At 39.3% G+C, this 22,602-nt stretch overlaps 2 protein-coding genes across 6 annotated transcripts in view; both read right to left on the bottom strand.

Annotated features, from left to right (window-relative positions):
• The window catches only part of uhrf2 (ubiquitin like with PHD and ring finger domains 2), a 42,572-nt gene extending 37,176 nt beyond the window's left edge, over nucleotides 1–5,396 (bottom strand). For 3 of the 5 annotated variants that reach the window (XR_014537332.1, XM_083565075.1, XM_083565076.1), the window contains exon 1: nucleotides 5,020–5,396. Coding sequence is in view for 4 of the 5 variants with exons in the window: in XM_083565075.1 (XP_083421201.1) it covers nucleotides 5,020–5,172 (153 nt within the window). In the remaining variant the exon portion in view is untranslated. The remainder of the gene's footprint in view (nucleotides 1–5,019) is intronic. The other 2 variants (XM_083565077.1, XM_083565078.1) reach the window with 2 other exon arrangements.
• A 4,107-nt stretch (nucleotides 5,397–9,503) lies between these two features.
• On the bottom strand, nucleotides 9,504–14,504 carry oaz1b (ornithine decarboxylase antizyme 1b). Its single transcript, XM_083563606.1, is given in 6 exon segments — nucleotides 9,504–10,308; nucleotides 10,784–10,869; nucleotides 11,011–11,183; nucleotides 11,541–11,627; nucleotides 11,629–11,680; nucleotides 14,305–14,504. Coding segments are annotated over 6 exon segments (654 nt in total). The 5' UTR covers nucleotides 14,430–14,504; the 3' UTR covers nucleotides 9,504–10,177.
• Between the last annotated feature and the right edge of the window lie 8,098 nt (nucleotides 14,505–22,602).

Here is a 22,602-nt window from a genome sequence, read left to right as displayed (position 1 = left end):
AGCGAGTGAGCAGCTCATTTGTGCAGCCATGCACACATTCAACCCAGCCCGGATGGTTTAATCCACCCATGTGTGACATGTGTGTTACTTACACAACAGCATGCTAACAAAGAAAACAACGCATACCATCACCGTAAGGACGTTCTATAACGGTTCTCTACAACAAAATAAAATGATACGACCAGCAGAAAACTGGTATTTTCTAAATATTATAATAATCTCGAATGCACTGTGTTGTTTTTTTGTTTATTTTGCTAGCTTTAGGGTTTGAATTTAGCGGTAATGTATTATGTGTTAACGGCCGGAGCAGCCCCTTTAAGGTAGCGAATGTAGGTAAGTCATGTGACCGAGGCATCTTGACACGCATCAAGAGTAAGTCATAGACAGATGTGGCGGAGAAAATCCGGTAATTTTCCAAAATAAAACATCGTTTAGAATCAGATAATAAATAAAACGGAAATAATGTGAGTTATGTATTCTTTCTGTGCAGCCCAATTAACCCATGGACCGGTGCCGTTCTGCGGCCCGGGGGTTGGGGAGCACTGGGCTAGACCATATTATCAAGTTAGTTGTAAGTATAGCTGTGTTTACTTGTAAAAACATTGACTACACAATTTGATGTTTGTGGGGGGAAATGCACGTCACTAATTATATTTATCTGGTTAACTTGTTTCTAACAAAAGATGAACAAGGAGACTCCTCCAGATCAACAAATGTGGCAAGGTAAAAAATTATACCATTCCATCCTGCAAATTCCCTCTTTAAACTGCAGTAGCCCCTTTGTTGTAGTAATTATCATCTGGCTCTGCTAGGAAGGTTGATTTTGGAACATGGTTGTTGGGATTTGCTTTCTCAGCCACAACAACATTTATGAGGTCAGGCACTGTTGTAGTGTCAGGAAATATGGTGCTCAGTCTGCGTTCCAGTTCATCCCAAATGTGCTCAGTGTTGTTGAAATAAGCGCTTCATACAAATGACTCGAGTTCCTTAAAATCCAACCCTGGCAAATACATGTCTTCCTGAATGCCACTGTCATACTAAATGGTGTGATGGTATCTACAGACATTTTGTCATAATAACATTATGACACAGCACAGCAGTACAGTGGGTAACATTACTACCTCATAGCCCAAGGGTCCTAGGTTCAATCCTATCCTGCACCCAGGTTACTGTTTCTGACATGTTCTTCCTGTGTCTCTATAGGTTTCCTGCAGGCTCCTCAGCTTCCTCCCACTCTCAAAAAAGGTATGCTGATGTGACATTTACAAATAAACCAATTTAAGAAGTCTTATTAGTGGTTTCTTTTGAGGGACAGAAAGAAATGGAGTGAAATCTGGGAAAGCCTCCCAGCTACAAAGGGAACTCGCTTCTGTGGTGAGCAGAAATCTTTGTGCAATGCAGAAAGCCAAAGCAGAAGAAAATGCTAGAGACATTGCTCAGCAGAGACCAGCAGCAGTCTTACACAGTCTAGAATTTTGGTTTACAGGCAGCACTGAGCCAGAAAAAGAGACGGCAAGAAGAATAACATGCCCTGCACTCTACCGCATTTTAAGGATGTGCAGTTTGGTCATATCAACAGCTCCGTACACCGGTATGGTGTGGGTGATGACCTCAATTTCTCTGAGTAAAGTCTTTGTTTAGTCCTTTAACCAAGCTGAATCGGGTACGCCAATACTGCTATCAGGTATCATGGTAGACATTCGGTGCTAATTTATCTATACACTGATGCCAACATAAGATACTGTGACATAAGCCTAGTGTATGTTGTTGTTAATAGACAGTTTAAATGAATATAATTTCAGACATATTTATTGTTCAATTTAGTGATAAATAGCATGTTCAGGTAAAATGCTAATCATTTTTCAATAAAATATTATGAAATAATTTAAACTAGTGATCAGGATCAAACAAATAGTACTAAATAACAGTGTCCCTATATTTGAACGTTATTAAAAAGCACCATCAAATGCTTGATTCTTATTGGTCTGAAAGTACTGATTAATAACAAAAGCTCTAATAACAGTGCGGGTTTAGAATAATGCACTTATTCTAATGTGTTATCTTTTCTATCTTAACAGCAAGGGTTGAGCTATATAACAACATTATCATCTCTGCTATTATGTTGCCTGACATCTACATTGATTGCAAATTATATTCAATTACAAAACCTACCATCTATTATGCACTTTGTGTAGTGGCGCCACAAAATCATCATCAGAGTACACGTGTATGAGAAAAGCTGCTCCTTGAGTCTTCAAATAAATTTAAGAAATGAGTCAACTGACATGAACCTGGAATGATCTGCACAGGTGTTTGTTTTAACCGACACTTCCTGGAAGCCATGCTCGCCTTCCCCCTTCTTCTGCTCTTATTTACGATTACTTAATTTATACAGCTGATCATTTGAGGGTTAAGGGGCCTTGTTTAAGGTCCAGCAGTGGCGCCCTGGTGATGCTGGGATTTGAATTCACAACCTTTTCCCAATTGGAAGTCCAATAGCTTAAACACTGAGCTACCACCCTCAACACATGCAGGGATGCCTGTGCAGGCTGCCTTGCATTCTAAATTCATTTTAAGTGAATTCATTAATTATTCATTAAATATATATTTATAAATCAGTTAGAACACTAATTTATATAAAGCATACTAATATAAAAGTACCCAAATATGTAAGCACCGGTACATGTCACTGTTTGTATAACTGTATTTTCCCTACATAAACCTACATTTTTTATACTATAATTAATATCGGCATGGCTGTGAATACCAGTGATTATATATAATACCCACACACCCTTTTACTAGTAGCACACTTTATTATGATGTGGATTGGATTTTCAATGGTTTTCATATTAATGTCTATATAGATGCTATTTCACCAATCAAGGAATGCATGCATTTGATCACCCCTTAATAAGAAAATATATTTATGAGATTTTGGAAAATGTATAATCTGAAGTCTGAATCAAATTCAAGTATTCAGAACATTTATTTAAAACTTTATAGAAGTTAATTTCACAGCAATTACAGTCCCAACGTTTCCCTGAATAGGTCTCTCAACAAGTGTTGCATACCTAGATATGGGCAGCTTATCCCATTCTTCATGGTAGATCCTCTTAAATTCTATTAGACTGGATAGCACATGTCTGTAAACTGCCAGACATTAAAAAATATGTGGTTGTTGATATAAGGAAAATTTTCTGTAAGTTGACATTATTGTGACATTAATAGAAGAAGTATCCAGTGTCAGAGGTAATTATTTATGCTGTGTGTGTTTCTTGGAACCACGACAAGTGTATTTACCATGTGTTACCGTGTGTTTTTGTCTTACTAACTTTACGAGAGATAACCATGAACTGGTTTGCAGATGTTCCAGATCTTGCAAACAAGTAGTGCAGCTTATTGACATGTCAAAATTCAACACTGAGCCTGTGAACAATCAAAAAGATAAAAGCGTGTGTACATCATTTAGCTGAAATACAAACAGCTCGGAGAAGGACATCATAAAGGATGTTTAAATTACGACCAAAACCATACAATAATAATTCGAAATCATATTTAAATAATTCACAATCAGTCAAAATCCAGTTCTCTCAAATGTCATTATTTATGCACGAAATATTATACTTGAATTATAATATTTTTATTATAATATTATAATAATTCGTGCTGAACAACAGTGCAAAGTGCAGGTATTACACCATAATTACACACTAATATAACGATGTACAAACTTTTTTTTGTTTGGCCGCTTCTTGTTATTGTGTATATTTTTAGCTCGTTTTTTTTTTTTTTAAACTTCCGCCTTTCATTCATCGGCATGTGCAGCGGGCAGGAAACCGGAAATAAAAATACTTCTCTTTTGTTTTCCTTATCTCTCTTTCTCTCTGACTCTCTCCCTCCCGCTATTTCTGTCTCCCTCTCTTTCTCTGTGACTCTCTCTCTCTGACACTCTTCCTCTGTCTGTCTCTCTCTCTCACACACGCGCTCTCTCCCTCTCTACATCAGTATGTCTCTCTCTCTTTATCCCTTTCTTTTTCTTTCTACCTTTGTCTCTCTTTCTCCCTTTATTTCACTCTCTACCTCCGTCTCTCTCTCTCTGCATCTTTATTTTCATCGCGGTGACGTTCCGTTCGCGTGCTCGACGTCAAAACAAAACACACTAGCGTGCGCGCGCCCACACACCACACACACTACACACACAGCGCTTTCCAGCAGCTTCGCTTTGGGGCAACGCACGTGCAGCAAGGAAAACACAAACAAACAAACAAACCCAAGCAGCAGCAGCGGCGGCTGTTGTGATGCGCTGATCATAAAAGAGTTCATACACGGAAATGACACCGAGGCTCCGTCCCAAATCGACATATGAGCACAAAACGCTAAACCACTGATAAACAGTACTAAACACTGAGGATGAATTAGTACGAAACCTATTAAAAGTATTCATGTAACCATGGCTACGTCCCAAAACTGAACACTTCTGTAGAGAGTGTCAATGGAGTACAGGATTACAGGACACGGTTCCGACACTGTACAGATGGTTAATATACATATTAGGATGCTGAAGGTTTTTATAGTGAAATATAAAGTGTGGCAGATATATGTCTTGGTGTTTAATGAAGAACATGCTAAAAGAATACACGAGATCGAAATAAGCACGAAACTAGACAAACAGCTCAGTGTTGACTTGACACCTGGTGTTTATCCGGGTTTAGTCTGACTTATATAATACTGCAGGCGCTAATTCAGTTTGTCTAGTTCCTGCTATTTCGCTAACCGATCAACCAGATCCATTTCCTCGGATTTCGGCTGCTTTGTGGAAGCGTTTCTTGCGCAACAAACTGCAAGCTAACATTCCCAGCCAAACAGGAAGCTCCAGAAGCGTTAGCCAGCCAGCTAACCGCTGAATTTAGCAACCTGGCTAGCTAACTACACAGCTATAGCCCAGAGATAAGAAGACAAACACGGAGAGATCAGAACTGATCAGAGTCTGAGAGCATTGAAACAGACATGTCGGACCTGTTTGCCTCTGTAGAATAAGCGCTGCCTCTCGGGGTCCACATTGAAGATCTCCTGTATTTTGAGACGCAGGGACTCGATCTTGGTGAGCCGGGACAGATCCTCCACCGTGCGGGTCTCCGTCCCGTCTATAGTGCGGACCTGAATCCACATCGCGCTTCGGTTTGGCCCCGAGTAACGGTCACGATTAACGGAACAAAATAAATCGGCTTAATCCGGTTTCGGGGGGTCGTAGGGAGGGGAGTGAGGGGGGCTCTGAGAGAAAGTGTTCACGTCTCCATACACATACACACTCACACACACTCATACACACACACGCGCACACACACACACACACACGCTCGCTCTCTCTCCTCTCTCTCAGCTCCAGGAGGCGTTACTCACTCACAGCGGTCACGTGGCGCCAGCGGGGGAGAAAAAAAACACGCACGAGACGTTACAAATTCGCGCCTTTTTAAAGACGCAACGCGCGCCGCTGAGGTAACGTGTGAATTAGCCTATTGCTAACATAGGCATGTTTTAATATATGAAATATAACATTTCTAAATAATCCTGCGGTCCAAATTTCAAATTTGGTTTCAATTTTCGATTTTAAAATCGAAAAATTAGTCTTCACATATACGACTTTTTAAGGTTTCGCAGTTTTCTTTTTGTATAAAATGTTTTTATTTTATTTTATTTTTTTACAGAAAGGCAGCTGTAGTTTTAGTCTAAAGGGAAATATGAATAAAAACTAGCTAAATAAATTTAAATGAATAGAATTAGATACAACCAGAAGAAAGATTTTGCAGAAATAATATGATTAGATAGATACATAGATACATAGATAGATAAAATGAAAAACAAATATACGAATAAGTAAATGATACTCACATCAACAACGGTTTGCTTTTATCAATAAATTATTGTTATTAATTTTAAAACCCATGAAAACACGTATTGTGATGGAACACGTTTTGTGTGAGGTTTAAATGTAAACATTTCATGTAGATTGGAATAAATACTATAGAGGTGATCACTTTTTAATTTTGCTGTATTTAGAGGTGGTGTTTCTCTGTGTTTCTAGTTTTTCTTTGTTGATGATAGCAGGAAAAACAAAGACAAAATAAGAAAAACATTCCCAAAAAATGTGCAAAGACACCCTTTTTTGCCCCCAGTTTTTCAGCAAGAGGCATGCGATCGATGTTTTAAGCATGTATAGTTTTTATTTATATCTGTACTTTGAGAGTCACTAACAGCTGGTACCAAATTCCTTGTGTGTGTCAACACACTTGGCCAATAAACCTGATTCTGATTCTGATGTGTGTTCGTCCATCAAAATGTAAATAGTCAATATAAATTAAGTAGGGATTACCAAAACGCACATTTATATTATTTCTCAAACATATCTTATACATCCCTAAATAAGGGTATGGCATATTTCTTCATGTTTTGAAGCAAATCACTGTGGACAGTCCATGTTCAAATTATTGATTAGCATAATGTGATATTGACAGTATGAGTGTTACATGAGCTTTGAATTAATTTGGCTGGTGTGAAGACTCCTAGTGTTATACACCCTAGTACGTATTATAGAATGCTATTATTTGGTAATTATTTAGCATTATATAATGCTATTATTTGCTATTTATTTAGTATTATAGAATGCTACAGTGATTTAGTCATTGTGTGTAACTGATGCACAGAGAGAAAGTGAGAACTGTTAAAAGAGGGAAGATGGAGAGGAGATGAGCGTAATCATTGTCAGATTTTATATTTATATTAATAATATATAATATATATATATATATATATATATATATATTATACTTGTAATATTATAGTATGTCTTATTTGTCTATTCTTTTATATATTTGCATTTATTTTTTATTTTTCTTCATACTGCTGTAACAAAGAAATTTCCCCACGGTGGGACAAATAAAGGTTTATCTTATCTTATCTTTTTTGCTGTGGAAGCTGTGAAAGAATGAAAACGATGGAATTAGAAGTGGTAAGCGCTCCCTCTAGTGGAAAGGTGATGAATCCTGGTATAAATGGCCCAAGTAGGCGATTTCTCCTTCATCTCACTAAAGTGAGTACACTCTTCACATTTCAGCAACCATTTTAGTATATCTTCTTTAGGGACAATACTAAAGAAATGAAACTTGGATATATTTTAGTCAATGTGCAGTGTGTTTAGCAGTGTAGATTTACTGTCCTCTAAAAATAACTTAACATACAGCCATTATTGTCTAAATAGGTGGCAACAAATGTGAATACACCCTAAGTGATAATAGCTGTACGTCAGTTAACCATGCAAAGTCACATGTTCTATTCATCATGTTTTTGTCTGCTTGACAGGATCATACAAATTTGTGTATCTTGTATTAGAGAGGTTAAAATTTGGTGCTTTGAGTACAATTCTCTCATGCTGATCTCTGGATGTTCAACACGGCACCTCAGAATTAGAATTTCTCCACAAAGATGATGAGGCTATAAGAAGATCGATAACACCCTGAAACTGTGTAACAGTACATATGCCAGGGGCATACAGAGGTTTTTCAAGATGGGTTCCACTCGGAACAGGCCATGCGTGGATCAAAGAAGTTCAGTCGTCGTGCTGTGCGTCAGGTACAGAGTCTAGTTTGAGGGGGAAAAAAAAACAGAAGCATGAGTGCGGGCAGCATTGTTTTAGAATTTGCAGAAGCAGAATGTCCGCTTGTCAGTGCTCCGACCATTAGCCCCAGACTGCAACAAGTCAGTTTGCATGGCCCTCGTCCCAGAAAGAAGCCTCTTCTAAAGCTGGCTCACAAGAAAACCTGCAAACAGTTTGCTCAAGACAACCTGTCCAAGAACATGAATTACTGGAACCATGTCCTGTGTTTTGATGAGACTTAGATAAACTTGTTTGGCTCAGATGGTGTCCAGTATGTGTGGCGACACCCTTTCGAGAAGTACCAAGAAAATTGTGTCTTGCCTACAGTCAAGCATGGTGGTGTAGCATCATGTTCTGGGGCTGCATGAGTGCCGCTGGTACTGGGGAGCTGCAGTTCATTGAGGAATTGATGGATCCCAAAATGTACTGTGACATTCTGAAACAGAACATGATGCTCCTCCCTTTAGAAACTGAACTGAACAGCAGTTTTTCCAACATCATAACGACCGCCAAGATGACAACTACCTTGCTGAGGAAGCTGAAGGTGAAGGTGATGGAGTGGTCAAGTATGTCTCCAGGCCTGAACCCTATTGAGCACCTGTGGGGCATCCTCAAGCAGAAGGTGGAAAAGCACCATGTGTCTAACATTCAGCAGCTCCATAAAGTCATTAAGGAGGAGTGGAAAAGGATCGCCGCAACAACCTGTGCAGCTCTGGTGAATTCCATGCCCAGGAGTATTAAGGAATTGCTACATAACAAAATATTGACACTTTAAACACAGTTTTGACATGTTCACTTATTATGACAATTATCATTATTGTCAAAATAACTGGCAAAAAAAAGTGAGTACACCCTAAGTGAACATGTCAAAACTGTGTCCAGAGTCAATATTTTGTGTGAACACCACTGTTATCAAGCACTGCCTTAATCCTCCTGTGCATAGAATTCACCAGAGCAGCAAAGGTTGTTGGGTTTCTCTTCCACTCCTCCATAATGACATCACAGAGCTGCTGGATGTTAGGAACACGACGCTTCTCCACCTCCAACTTGAGGATCCCCACAGGTTCTTAATAGTATTTGAAAAGGGCCAAATTGTGATGGCTAGACAACTGGTTCATAGCATCTTCAAAACTGCAGCGCTTGTGGGATGTTCCCGGTCTGCAGTGGTCAGTATCTATCAAAAGTGATGCACATGGGGAGTGAAGGCTGGACCATGTGGTCTGATCCAACAGACAGGCTCCTGTAAGTCAAACTGCTGATGAAGATAATGCTGTTCATTTTTATTTTAGGACCAACAGAATATTAGACAGGTGGTCATAATTTTATGCCTGATCTCTATATATAGTGTGTACACACAGACATTGACTGTTTTTTGTAAAATTTTGCATTTCCTGGTGTTTGATACCCAGTTATGAAATTGGCCCCACAAATAAAAGGATAGCATAGCTCATTGCACTATTAGATTAAACATAAGGTAGATGTTATGAGACTTATAAACTATAACTAGTTTCACATTTAGTCTAAAATATTAGGCCTTGTGTTCAAGAACATTCAAACCCCCCCATTTCTACCATAGACAGTGTATTCTTTTCACAAAATACTATACACTTTGTTAAATGCTCAGCTGGCCAAATGCATAATCCATTTGTTAATATTAAAAACTTCTAGATAACAGATGTCTATTTAAATAATTTCCACATTTAAGAGCCACTTGACCTCCTTAAACACTTGGTTGGGACATTTTGCACTACAGTCCTAAAAGCCAAGGGAGAGAACAGTAAATCTACTTTGAGCTTCATAAAGCATACAAACTATTAGATAGTACTTCATACAAAAAGAGCCACAGTTCTTTTTATTTTTTTAAATCTACTTTATTTCTCACATAAGCACAACACTAAAGCTGGGAATATCAAATGAGCCAAACCATGACAAGAGTGGAGAATTTTATCATTATGCAAGTTATATGATGCACAAAAACACAGTCAAAGAGCAGGCAGTAAAACCACTTTGGCATCGTACCAATTTTCACCCAACAAGATTGTCACTTGATTGGTAGATGCTTCAGCACTTACACCTTTATGCCCTACAAATTTCATGTCCTAGTTCATCTTAGCTATGAATCACCAAGCATCAGAACGAACAAATCTTAACGTTATTTTTCCCACAATTTTCCAATATTTTTTTTTATTAACTTTAAACCTTAAAGCCAATCGAAATGCAGCGTTAAACAGTACCTATAATAAAGTGTAAACTGGATGACCTTTTTGATGTACATTCAAAATAATAAAGCAAGAGATTTTATAGCTGTGAGAATTACAACATACTAATGATTTTCTCTTATACAACAGGATTATAATATAGACCAAAGCTAAAAAGGCTCAAGATGGAGGAATGATAGAGAAAAAGAAATAATGTCAGCCTGCATTACATCAATAAATTTGCTCTATTACAATAACAAAAGCAAAAGGCGTGTAAAAGTGAAGAGCAGGGGGAAACAAATTAAGAGATGTGATGGGTTTAAGTCTAATCTTCATCTGATGAGTCCTTATCGAAGTTGTAGGCCATAAAGAAGACGTCAGGTCGAGGCGGGACAGGGGAACGGCCTGGACTCACAACCTCAAAGCCCAGGAAACTAAACGTACGCACCAACTTAGCTGCACAGATCATAGAATCAGAAAACAAAAGGTTAGAGCAATTAGTGTTTCAATTCAATCAGATAAATTATAGACAAGTGCTTAAATTATGGCTGTAAATCGATTAAAAGCACATTATCTGTTCTTAAATGTACCTTGAATTAATACTTTAAGTTTCTAATACTGTAATCAACATGAACAAATAGATGCTTTACTATAATGTCTGTTTATTAGTGAGAGATATTTAAATAAAATAAAAACCCGACTTTTATTCGAGGAATTAGATATGCTTGGCTGTTGAAATCAGTGAGATGCTTCATGGAAAATTTGTCAATTATAAAATCATTCTATTTTGAAATAGTATGAAATTGTACAGATGTTTGTGAGGACCCCCCCCCCCCCCCCCCTCCAAAACACTGACACTAAAGGGCACGTTTCCCTGGTTACGTTATACCACAACTTCTTAAACACTGATTGGCATTAAGCTGGAACGTACCACGATCGTCTCTGTTCTTGTAAAAGCAAACAAACACACTGGTGACCTTCAAATGTTCTTCAGCAAACTCCAGCAGAGATGCAAAGCTGAAAGCGGAAAAACAAAATATTTGTTATAAATCACCCAGTTTACTTTTTGAAAATTTAGATTTCAAATAATTTCACCCTTATTTTACACATGGCACTTTTAGCTGAAACATTCCCCCAACCCCCCGATTGATCTCGGACCTCTCTTTGCTGCCCTCTGGAAGTGGCTCATGAGGAATCTCGATGTAAAGCGCTTCGCCACGGACAACCGCCTCCCAGCTAATCACACGAGAGACAGTGGGCTGACTCAGGAAGTGCAGCGTCGCCGGGCGACCACCACCAGCAGGACGTTCGATCACACTTAACTTCCTGTCCTGGAGAGAGAAAGAGGCATTTTGTGTTGGATGATGTTCCAAAACAGTTGAGCATATGGGTTTTGGTAATACATTCATTAACTACATGGTTTGGAATGGCATACATACATCACTTTTGTCCACCAGATGATTAGCAGTTACTATCAGATTACAAATTCATAAGAACTATTGCCCCATGTTTCACATTATACGCTCTGACATCCTGAAACATGGCTAAAGCTTAATTACTAAATTAATGCCTAAGCAATGTGTTAGACGTTTCTATGTGAGGCAGTTAAAAAGGATTTAAAGTTCAATTTAATCAGCATGTGATCTGTGAGCAACGTAATGTCAAGTCTGTATGCCAATCCCCCTCACCGTGTAGAGTGGCCGAGCTGAGGGAGAGTGATCCCGTGTGCCATTCCCTCGCCCACCTGGGATCTTCAGGGGTGGGAGAGGGGCATCAGGAACACCACAGAGGCCCGGGACCAGGAGTACTACTACAGCTCAGAGACAGACTACAAAAAAACAAGGGAAAAAGAACACGAGGCACAAAGCACATGAGTTTAGAAACATTAAACTGTTCATTAATTTTACATAGGCAAATAAATCAATAAAAGTATAATTAACAAATGAAGGCAAAATTAGCTGCACCTGTTCTTGCCAACGCTAATTAATTTGCTGCCTTTTTTATTTTTGGCTTGGACAGCTATCTAGAGGCTTCATCCCTAAATCTGAGTTTCAGATTAATAAGCACCAACACTAATTTACATTCAAAATAATGACCAATGAGCACAGCATTAGGGGAAGAGGAATTTATTTGCTGTAGATGTGCTTACAACTAAAGCAGAGATGCAGATTTCCTGCGCAGTCAAATATGGAAGCATCAGAACTCCATTAACCATTTACAATGAAATTCATAAATAGTTAATGGAATTATAATTATGCTTCCATATTTGACTGTGCAAGAAACCATAAGCTTCAGTTTAATCAATCACTTCTTATTGGCCACCAGCTGCTATGGTGAAATCCTGGCCTGATCAGTCAGGATTTTCCCCCAGTTTGTCAAAGCTACTAGTTACATTATTACTCTCATGGTCACTGTACTATTAAATCCAGATTTACACCCCCCTACACAAAAAAAAAAAAAAAGACTATCAGCTTGCTCTTGAAAATAAAAGCCCTACAAACTATTTATATAAAGTGCAGATTCTGACATCATGCTGATGACTTCTAATATCTCATAGAACAAGCTCAATCCAAATACTTAAAGCCATTAAAAATTATCCAAACATCACTAATCGCCAAAACACAGCTAATCACTTTTACTTAAAGATGCATCAGAACCAAACAGAACTTTGTAGCTAAACGAAAAAAAATTAAAACCTCGACCCAAAAAAAATAAATAAAATATTTTAATGGATAATTGTTTTACATTGTGTCCTGTAGTCATGAAAAAAAAAGGCACTTCTGCACATTCATGTCTTGCATACAAAAACATCCGTTAGCTGACTACATGCAGCATCACGTGCCTATAAATACGACTTTAAATTTGCTTTTGAGTCTAAAGAGTGAAATTGGTGGTTTGGTTTCTGTTCTGCTCGTTGTACATTGATAGAACGAGGGGGGTAGGGGTGGGGTCTGAAGCCAACTGCATAAGGCTGAAAATGCACATGCAGAAAACAAAAAAAAAAAAAAAAAAAAAAAAAAAAGGACAAAACCTAAAGAAACCTTTAGCAAGCATGTGTAGTTATTGATTACCCAACTACAGGGAACGCAAATGAGTTGACAAATTCGTTTTTACACACAGCAAAAAACAAAACACCACCCCGCCCCACCCCCCCTTCACTCATTCCAGATATCAGGACACCGTGCATTTCTGCTGCACTTCTGCTTTGGATCAGCTCAGCAGATATTTATTTAGTAGAAAAATAAATAAGCAAATGCAAAAAAAAAAAAACGCTGCACTTCCTGCAGTGCAGTTTACACAGTGAAACGGTCTCACTGCAAAAAAAAAAAAAAAAAAAACTAGTAAAAAGAAACCTTCCTCCTCGAGCCACAGTGTGACCATTTTCTCCCCTTTGTAACGACCGCACTGAGCGACTCCACAATTCAGTTTAAAAGTAAACGACAACAAATATGAAAGTTCTCTTCCTCGTTCTTCAGTTTCACTGCACAAATAAGAGATCTAATCTTACTGATCTGGCTCAGGTTCTAATGTTATTTAAATACTTGAAGGTGAGAAAATTATGATTAGATGTTCATGATTAAACAGATTCATTTACTGAAACACTGTACCAGAACAGGGCAAAACATCCAGAGATCCAGGAAATAACATTTCTAATAAATTTACTCTAAATAAATTTGTACTTTTTTTTTGTTTGTTTTTTTAGAAACAAAAATTACTCCATAGTATTAAAATGATTGGAAGTGAAAAACAAATGTTGGGGGGGGGGGGAAACCAACACATTGTAGACAAATAACAACCGTCAATCAGATGACGTCAGATCACCATGAGGAACCTGTGACGCAACTGTCAAGTAGTGAGGCCTAGACCGCTAAGCTAATCATGCTAGTTTAATATCGACATTGAAACAATAATATATGAAAAAATAAACTTCTGTCAAAACATGCCATCAGAGCTTGTTAATGCGCACTAAAATAATATTACCGAGTGTTTGAGTTTGTTATGTAGTTTATAAGGAGATCGGTTGAAATCTACCATTGGTTGAAATCAACTGCGACGTTTATGCTAGTTTGCTAATCCGGCTAGCTACTTCGTCATTATCCTGTGACCAAAATAAGTGTTGATATTTAGTGTCATATTGTCCGTGTGAAATACGAACTAAACTCGAAAAATGTTATATTGAACTTAAGGTCATTAATCTACGACATCGATGTTTTATAAACTGCGCTAATCTGGCTTCCCGATGAGCTCTTTTGAGGCTTAACAAGTGAAACACTGAAAAATATTTGTAAATGAAAATATCTTCATATAAAAAAGACAACCTGTCCAAAAGATAACATTTCCACATTAACAAATAATTCCCATAAAAGACTTAGTATTAGTATCGCAGACTGGTCACCCTTCCCCCCACCGCCGCTTCCTGCTTTTTTTTTATTTTATTTTTTTTTTACTTACTTGCTAATCATGTCAGAAATATTACAATTTAAAGCATCCATTGTGGTTTGACACTGAGGTTTTCCTTCTTTTTCACGGGCGAAACAATGACTGTTGAGTATCCGCTGGAGGTTGGATTTGACCATCCGGCCTCGGAGGAGTTCACGAGGTTCTGACTGTCTCTCAGCTCCGGGACTGATGAAAACTCTCGGCGCTTCGGGGTCGCTCTTTAAAAAACACAGGGCGCGTTCCAAAACGACATACTACTTAATGCGCATGCGCGAACTCACCCATAGAAGAACGATGTTTCTGCATCCTTCGTAGCACGCAGACGTGTGGAGCGAGGAGGCGTTTGGGACGCGTCCCGTGTTTCCTGCTAAACAGACGCAGGGGCAGTGGAAAATTACTGAGAGCTGCAGATAAAAACAGAGGAAGCAGAAATTGTTCCTACATCATCAGTTGCAGGGAAGAAAAGTGTTAAATATTTTCAGTCCCTGCTGTTCTGAATTGCACACTTAAAACCCCAAAACACTTTTTTTTCCCAGGTTTCTTGTACAAATGAATCATGTGCAGCAATTCAGAAAAGAACTCTGTTGCTTTGTCTTCTGCAGATGAATGTAAATGACACTGTGGTTTTCTTTTCAAACTACACCCAGTACTGACCTTTAGGTGAACTATCAACTAAAACTGATAAAAAATAATGTCTTATTAGAATATGTATAAAAACATTTGATATATTATATGTCTGAATTATTATTATTTTCCTTTTTTGTTTATTGTTTACTTTTTCAATCAAAGCCTTGCATTATTTCACCTCGTGTTTTGTTGTGTACTGTACACTGTATATTCTTTTTTGTCAATTTATTTTTACTACTTCATAACCCAGCCATTAGGGGGGCACAAGCCAGTGTACTCTTAGTGCCGGTCCCAAGCCCGGGTAAATGGGGAGGGTTGCGTTAGGAAGGGCATCCAGCGTAAAACATGTGCCAAATCAAATATGCGGATCACAAATGAGAAATTCATACCGGATCGGTCGAGGCCCGGGTTAACAACGACCGCCACAGGTATCGTTAGCCGACAGGGTACCGGTGGAAATTGGGCTACTGTTGGCCGAAGGAGGAGAAGGAGGAGAAGGAGAGGAGGAAGGCGTCTACAGAGACGGCAGGAAAAGGAGCAGTGTAGGAGAGTAGAGGTTCGGGTTGGTACTTTAAATGTTGGTACTATGACGGGTAAAGGGAGAGAGATAGCTGATATGATGGAGAGGAGAAAGGTAGATGTGTTGTGTGTTCAGGAGACCAAGTGGAAAGGGAGTAAGGCCAGGAACATTGGAGGTGGGTTTAAACTGTTTTATCATGGTGTGGATGGAAAGAGAAATGGTGTAGGGGTGATTCTGAAGGAAGCGTACAGTAAGAGTGTAGTGGAGGTGAAGAGAGTTTCTGATAGGGTGATGATCGTGAAGGTGGAAGTTGAAGGGATGATGATAAATGTCATCAGTGCCTATGCTCCACAAGTTGGCTGTGAGATGGAGGAGAAAGAAAGATTCTGGAGTGAATTAGATGAAGTGGTAGATGGTGTACCTAGGAAAGAACGATTGGTGATTGGGGCAGACTTTAATGGGCATGTAGGTGAAGGGAACAGAGGTGATGAGGAGGTGATGGGTAGGTATGGTTTTAAGGAGAGGAATGTGGAAGGGCAGATGGTGGTAGATTTTGCTAAAAGGATGGAAATGGCAGTGGTGAACACGTATTTTAAGAAGAAGGAGGATCATAGGGTGACGTATAAGAGTGGAGGAAGGTGCACACAGGTGGATTATCTTCTGTGTAGGAGATGCAACCTGAAGGAGATTGGAGACTGTAAGGTGTTGGCGGGGGACAGTGTAGCTAGACAGCATCGGATGGTGGTCTGTAGGATGGTTTTGGAGGCGAAGAAGAAGAGGAGGAAAGTAAGGTTTGAAAGAAGAATAAGATGGTGGAAACTGAAGGAGGAAGAGTGTAGTGTGAGGTTCAGGGAAGAGGTCAGACAGGGGCTTGGTGGTGGTGAAGAGGTGCCGGATGATTGGGCAACTACTGCAGGAGTGATGAGGGAGGCAGCTAGAAAAGTACTTGGTGTGACATCTGGAAATAGAAAGCAAGACAAGGAGACGTGGTCATGGAATGAGGAAGTGCAGGAGAGCATTAGGGGAAAGAGATTGGCAAAACAGAAGTGGGATCGACAGAGTGATGAGAAGAGTAGGCAGGAGTACAAGCAGATGCGGCAGCAGGTTAAAAGGGATGTGGCGAAAGCCAAGGAAAAGGCATATGAGGAACTGTATAAGAGGTTGGACACTAAGGAAGGAGAAAAGGATTTATACCGATTGGCCAAGCAGAGGGACCGAGCTGGGAAGGATGTACTGCAAGTTAGAGCAATAAAGGATGGAGAGGGAAATGTGTTGACTAGTGAGGAGAGTGTGTTGAGAAGATGGAGGGAGTATTTTGAGCAGCTGATGAATGAGGAAAATCAGAGAGAGAGAAGGTTGGAGGATGTGGAGTTGGTGAAGCAGGATGTAGATAGGATTAGTAAGGAGGAAGTGAGAGCAGCGATTAAGAGGATGAAGAATGGAAAGTCGGTTGGACCAGATGACATACCGGTAGAAGCGTGGAGATGTTTAGGAGAGATGGCAGTGGAGTTTTTAACCAGATTGTTTAACAGGATTCTGGAAGGGGAGAGGATGCCTGAGGAATGGAGAAGGAGTGTGCTGGTACCGATCTTTAAGCATAAGGGAGATGTGCAGACCTGCAGTAACTACAGGGGAATTAAGTTGATCAGTCACACCATGAAGTTATGGGAAAGAGTAGTGGAAGCCAGGCTGAGAGAAGAGGTGACCATCTGTGAGCAACAGTATGGTTTCATGCCGAGGAAGAGCACCACAGATGCCTTATTTGCTTTGAGGATGTTGATGGAGAAGTATAGAGAAGGACAAAAGGAGCTGCATTGTGTATTTGTGGATTTAGAGAAAGCGTACGACAGGGTGCCGAGAGAGGAGTTGTGGTATTGTATGAGGAAGTCAGGTGTGTCAGAGAAGTATGTGAGGGTGGTGCAGGACATGTATGAGGACAGTGTGACGGCAGTAAAGTGTGCAGTAGGTACGACAGACTGGTTCAGGGTGAAGGTTGGACTGCATCAAGGATCGGCCCTGAGCCCTTTCCTGTTTGCAGTGGTGATGGACAGGTTGACGGACGAGGTCAGACAGGAGTCTCCCTGGACTATGATGTTTGCAGATGATATTGTGATTTGTAGTAGAGAGCAGGTTGAGAAGAGCCTGGAGAGGTGGAGATATGCGCTGGAGAGAAAGGGAATGAAAGTCAGTAGGAGTAAGACAGAGTACATGTGTGTGAATGAGAGGGAGGGCAGTGGAGTGATGCGGTTGCAGGGAGAAGAGGTGGAGAAGGTGGAGGAGTTCAGGTACCTGGGGTCAACAGTGCAAAGTAATGGAGAGTGTGTTAGGGAAGTAAAGAAAAGAGTGCAGGCAGGGTGGAGTGGGTGGAGAAGAGTGACAGGAGTGATTTGTGATAGAAGAGTATCTGCAAGAATGAAAGGGAAAGTTTATAGGACTGTGGTGAGACCTGCGATGTTGTATGGATTAGAGACAGTGGCATTGAGTAAAAAACAGGAGGTGGAGCTGGAGGTAGCGGAGCTGAAGATGTTGAGGTTTTCGTTGGGAGTGACGAGGATGGACAAGATTAGAAATGAGTTTATTAGAGGGACAGCACATGTAGGATGTTTTGGTGACAAGGTGAGGGAGGCGAGATTGAGATGGTTTGGACATGTGCAGAGAAGGGACATGAATTATATTGGTAGAAAAATGCTGAAGATGGAGCCACCAGGTAGGAGGAAAAGAGGAAGGCCAAGGAGGAGGTTCATGGATGTGGTGAGGGAAGACATGCAGGTAGTTGGTGTAAAAGAGGCAGATATAGAGGACAGGGTGGTATGGAGACGGATGATCCGCTGTGGCGACCCCTAATGGGAGCAGCCGAAAGAAGAAGAAGAAGAAGATTTTTACTACTTCATTGTGCAACATTTTGAGCTCAAGCATCTAAAAACTTCTTTCTAGACAAATAAAGTAATCCAACATTTTAGATATAAAATAACTGTACTGAACTATAGCAGTGTCTTCAGTGGATGGTGGGATCTTGAAGGTATATATTTTGTGCATAACTGGAGACCAACTGGTGCTGCTGTTGGTTTCCACGAGTATGTTGACGATCCATGGAGCCATACTGAGCAAGGTTAAACTTAACAACCATGAAAATGGATTTGGACTGTATATAATATAAAACACTCTGCTACGATGGCTTGGGAGTACAGCTGCCATGAACAGTTTTTAGAGCCTATCAATCGTCCTCAACAGTAAAGGAACTATAATTAATAAAATTTGTATTTTACATCTAATATAAAAATATATTAATATATAGTATATTCTTAGAAATCATTTAAGGTAATCTTGGCCAAACTGATCACAGTTATACATGTAATAGGGTACAAGGTTTGTGTTTTTGTAGCAGGAATTCATCTTTTGCACTGTATGCCCAGTCTTCTTATTTATCATTTTTATTTATTTATTAATCAGTTAAATCATTTGGAAGACAGTATTAAACAGATAAACGAGACTTTAGTTGCCACCTAATGTGTGTTTTGAGGTATGACTTTTTCGGTGACCCCATGATCTTAATAAGTTTTATTAATAAGGTTTACTGAGAATTAGGTTTAGTAAAAACAGACATGCAGTACGTTTTTAATATTTTATTATTTCATAGATTGTATGTTTTTAACTAAAAATTCAAACTGAGTGCTCTGTGCATTGTGAGAAAAAAAGACAAAAAGATAAACAAAAACAACAATTAAGTGCCTTTTATCGTAATCTCAAACATATACAGTTGATAGAGTACACAGTGAAATGAAAAAAATTTCCTTCAGGACCAAATGTGCTATGTGAAACAAAATAAAACTTTAATGTACACAAAAAATAATAATAAACAGCTTACTAGGACCTATATTTTGCATGTGTGCAAAGGAGTTCACTTTTGTTATCTGGAAAAAAGATATCGAAGCATTTGGGCCTTCATGACCAAAATCTGTGTAACACCTTAAGTTGTCAAGACTTCATTACACAATGAGACTGTACTGCACACACACACACACACACACACACACACACACACACACACACACACACACACACACACACACACACACACACACTCTCTCTCTTGCTTTCAAATTTACTTTGAAATTGTGCAGCAAAAACTGCGGCTTAATGTTCAAATGTGTACATATACAGTATATAATAGTACTATATACACTCACCAGCCACTTTATTAGGTACACCTTACTAGTACCGGGTTGGACCCCATTTTGCCTACAGAACTGTCTCAATCCTTCATGGCATAGATTCAACAAGGTACTGGATACATTCCTCAGAGCTTTTGGTCCATACTGACATGATAGCATCACGCAGTTGCTGAAGAATTCGTCAGCTGCACATCCATGATGCAAATCTTCCATTCCACCACATCCCAAAGGTGCTCTATTGGATTGAGATCTGGTGACTGTGGAGGCCATTTGAGTACAGTGAACTCATTGTCATGTTCAAGAAACCAGTCTGAGATGATTCGCGCTTTATGACATGGCGCGTTATCCTGCTGGAAGTAGCCATTAGAAGATGGGTACACTGTGGTCATAAAGGGATGTACATGGTCAGCAACAATACTCAGGTAGGCTGTGGCGTTGACACAATGCTCAATTGGTACTAATGAGCCCAAAGTGTGCCAAGAAAATATCCCCCACACCATTACACCACCACCACCAGCCTGAACCATTGATACAAGGCAGGATAGATCCATGCTTGGATGTTGTTGACGCCAAATTCTGACCCTACCATCCGAATGTCGCAGCAGAAATTGAGACTCATCAGACCAGGCAACGTTTTTCCAATCTTCTATTGTCCAATTTTGAGGAGCCTGTGCGAATTGTAGCCTCAGTTTCCAGTTCTTAGCTGTCAGAAGTGGCACCCGGTGTGGTCTTCTGCTGCTGTAGCCCATCCGCCTCAAGGTTCGACGTGTTGTGCATTCAGAGATGCTCTTCTGCATACCTCGGTTGTAACGAGTGGTTATTTGAGTTACTGTTGCCTATCTATCAGTTCGAACCAGTGGCATCAACAAGGCATTTGCGCCCACAGAACTGCCGCTCAGTGGATATTTTCTCTTTTTCGGACCATTCTCTGTAAACCCTAGAGATGGTTGTGCGTGAAGAAAACCCAGTAGATCAGCAGTTTCTGAAATACTCAGACCAGCCCGTCTGGCACCAACAACCATGCCATGTTCAGAGTCACTTAAATCACCTTTCTTCCCCATTCTGACGCTCGGTTTGAACTGCAGCAGATCGTCTTGACCATGTCTACATGCCTAAATGCATTAAGTTGCTGCCATGTGATTGGCTGATTAGAAATTTGCGTTAACGAGCAGTTGGACAGGTGTACCTAATAAAGTGGCCGGTGAGTGTATATTATATACATATAGTATTATATAGTATATGTATTATACACATTCTAACAGTCACTATTAATGTTCTTATGTGTACTGTGTTGTGTTTTTTGCACAACTGTACTTTGCACACATGCAAATTTTGTAGTCCTGTGTGTAGGTCCGTATTTCGCTGTGTACTTTTCCAAGTACGTTTGAGATTACAATCAAAACCACTTAACTGTTCTTTTGGTTCACTTTAGTGTCTCGTTTCTTTAAGCGTCACCTGTGAAAGTGCACGTCCGTGAGCAACGTGATGTCCTTTCATGACTTACATCAGCTAAATATGATCTGAGTTTCATTTAGCAACAACTTTTCTGAGAACTTTTATTTTATTACCATGTTATCAGTGGTCATATAGTAATTCAGTAACAGTGGTTATGTGAACAAATCAGCAGGTTCGAAAAACATCAGATATAGGGTTATCATGTCAGGCCGCAAGTTATCACATAGTGTGATAAAGTGGATTATTTCCCTGGAACAGCATTTTCAGAAATAATTTATTAATTTCAAGCAACTAACCAATCAATACAATTTCTTATTCAATTAATTTTTTTCCATGTTTTTCCATTGTCCAATTTTTACGATGTGTATACACTTTATACATGCACATAATTTATGTCATAGGCTGCTTGGAGGATTCACAGAGTGAGAATCTCATTTCATGGTGTAACAAACAGTTTCCTGTACATATGACAATAAACACTTTAGTAAAAAAAACTCTCCTAAAGTAAGGAATTTGGGTACATTTACATCTCTGGTTATTAGTGAAAATATACATGCATCATTTCTTCCAAAGTGCAGAAGCTGTGACATTAATGGACACAAATAGTGAGATTTTGAAACAAATATGATTATGCTAAACGGATTGGCTTTCAGGGCTCACAAACATGACAATTCCCTTCAAAAAGTCATGGTTGCTCTGTTATTTCCACACTTATAAAGTGTGTTGAGGAGCTTGTGCTGCTAATAAATGCTGCAAATGCACATGAACACAAAAGAAAAAAAAAGAAAAAAAGAAACAATTTCAGTCACGTGACAATGATTATATCGCCCTCTGCTGGAAGAGGTCTAAAAATAAAACTCTAAGACGATCAGCAGATGTCAGTGCTGATTAAATAAAGTGCCAGACTGCCTTTTAGGTGGGTACTTTTTGTACAGAAAATAAATATTTCATTGTCACTAAGACTTTAGTGCTGCTGAACTCTAAATACTGGTCAGAGAACGTGTGGTTTAATTATTTTGGAAAGCAGCAGCTCTGACAGCAGTGAAGCTGCAGATCACAGGTTTATATAAATGCTCTGTTCAAACATGTTCTTGTTTCTATAGTAACCCAGGAGCTTAGATAGTGAATGCAGCACCTATTCCAAGGCTAAGAATAAAGGAAAAAGGAAAAAAAAAAATCATTCATAAAAGAAAATAGTTTAGTGGTTCAAGTTTTCTGCACTGAGATATAGAACATTTATGGATGGAGTCTCTAGTGTCCAGTGTTTTTCGTAACAGAAGCATGTAAAGATGTAACTCCATATTGATCAATATTAAAAAGTCTTTAATACAGGAAATAAGATATTAAGAGGTTATTATAGTTAAAGGTGTTATGGCATAAGTAATATATGTTTTGCTGATATTCCCCAACATTAAAGGTACAAAAGTATTGGGACACCTGATTTTCCTAATGTTTGTGGTTCTTCCCGAATTTGTGATCACAAATTGGAGGCACATAATTGTACAGAATGTCTTTGGATTTGTTAGAATGAAATTT

The sequence above is a fragment of the Silurus aristotelis genome (assembly GCF_946808225.1).
Source record: "Silurus aristotelis genome assembly, chromosome: 16".
Taxonomy (NCBI): Eukaryota; Metazoa; Chordata; class Actinopteri; order Siluriformes; family Siluridae; genus Silurus; species Silurus aristotelis.
Note: the sequence above shows the minus strand (reverse complement) of the source record. Positions and strands in the feature narration are given on the sequence as shown.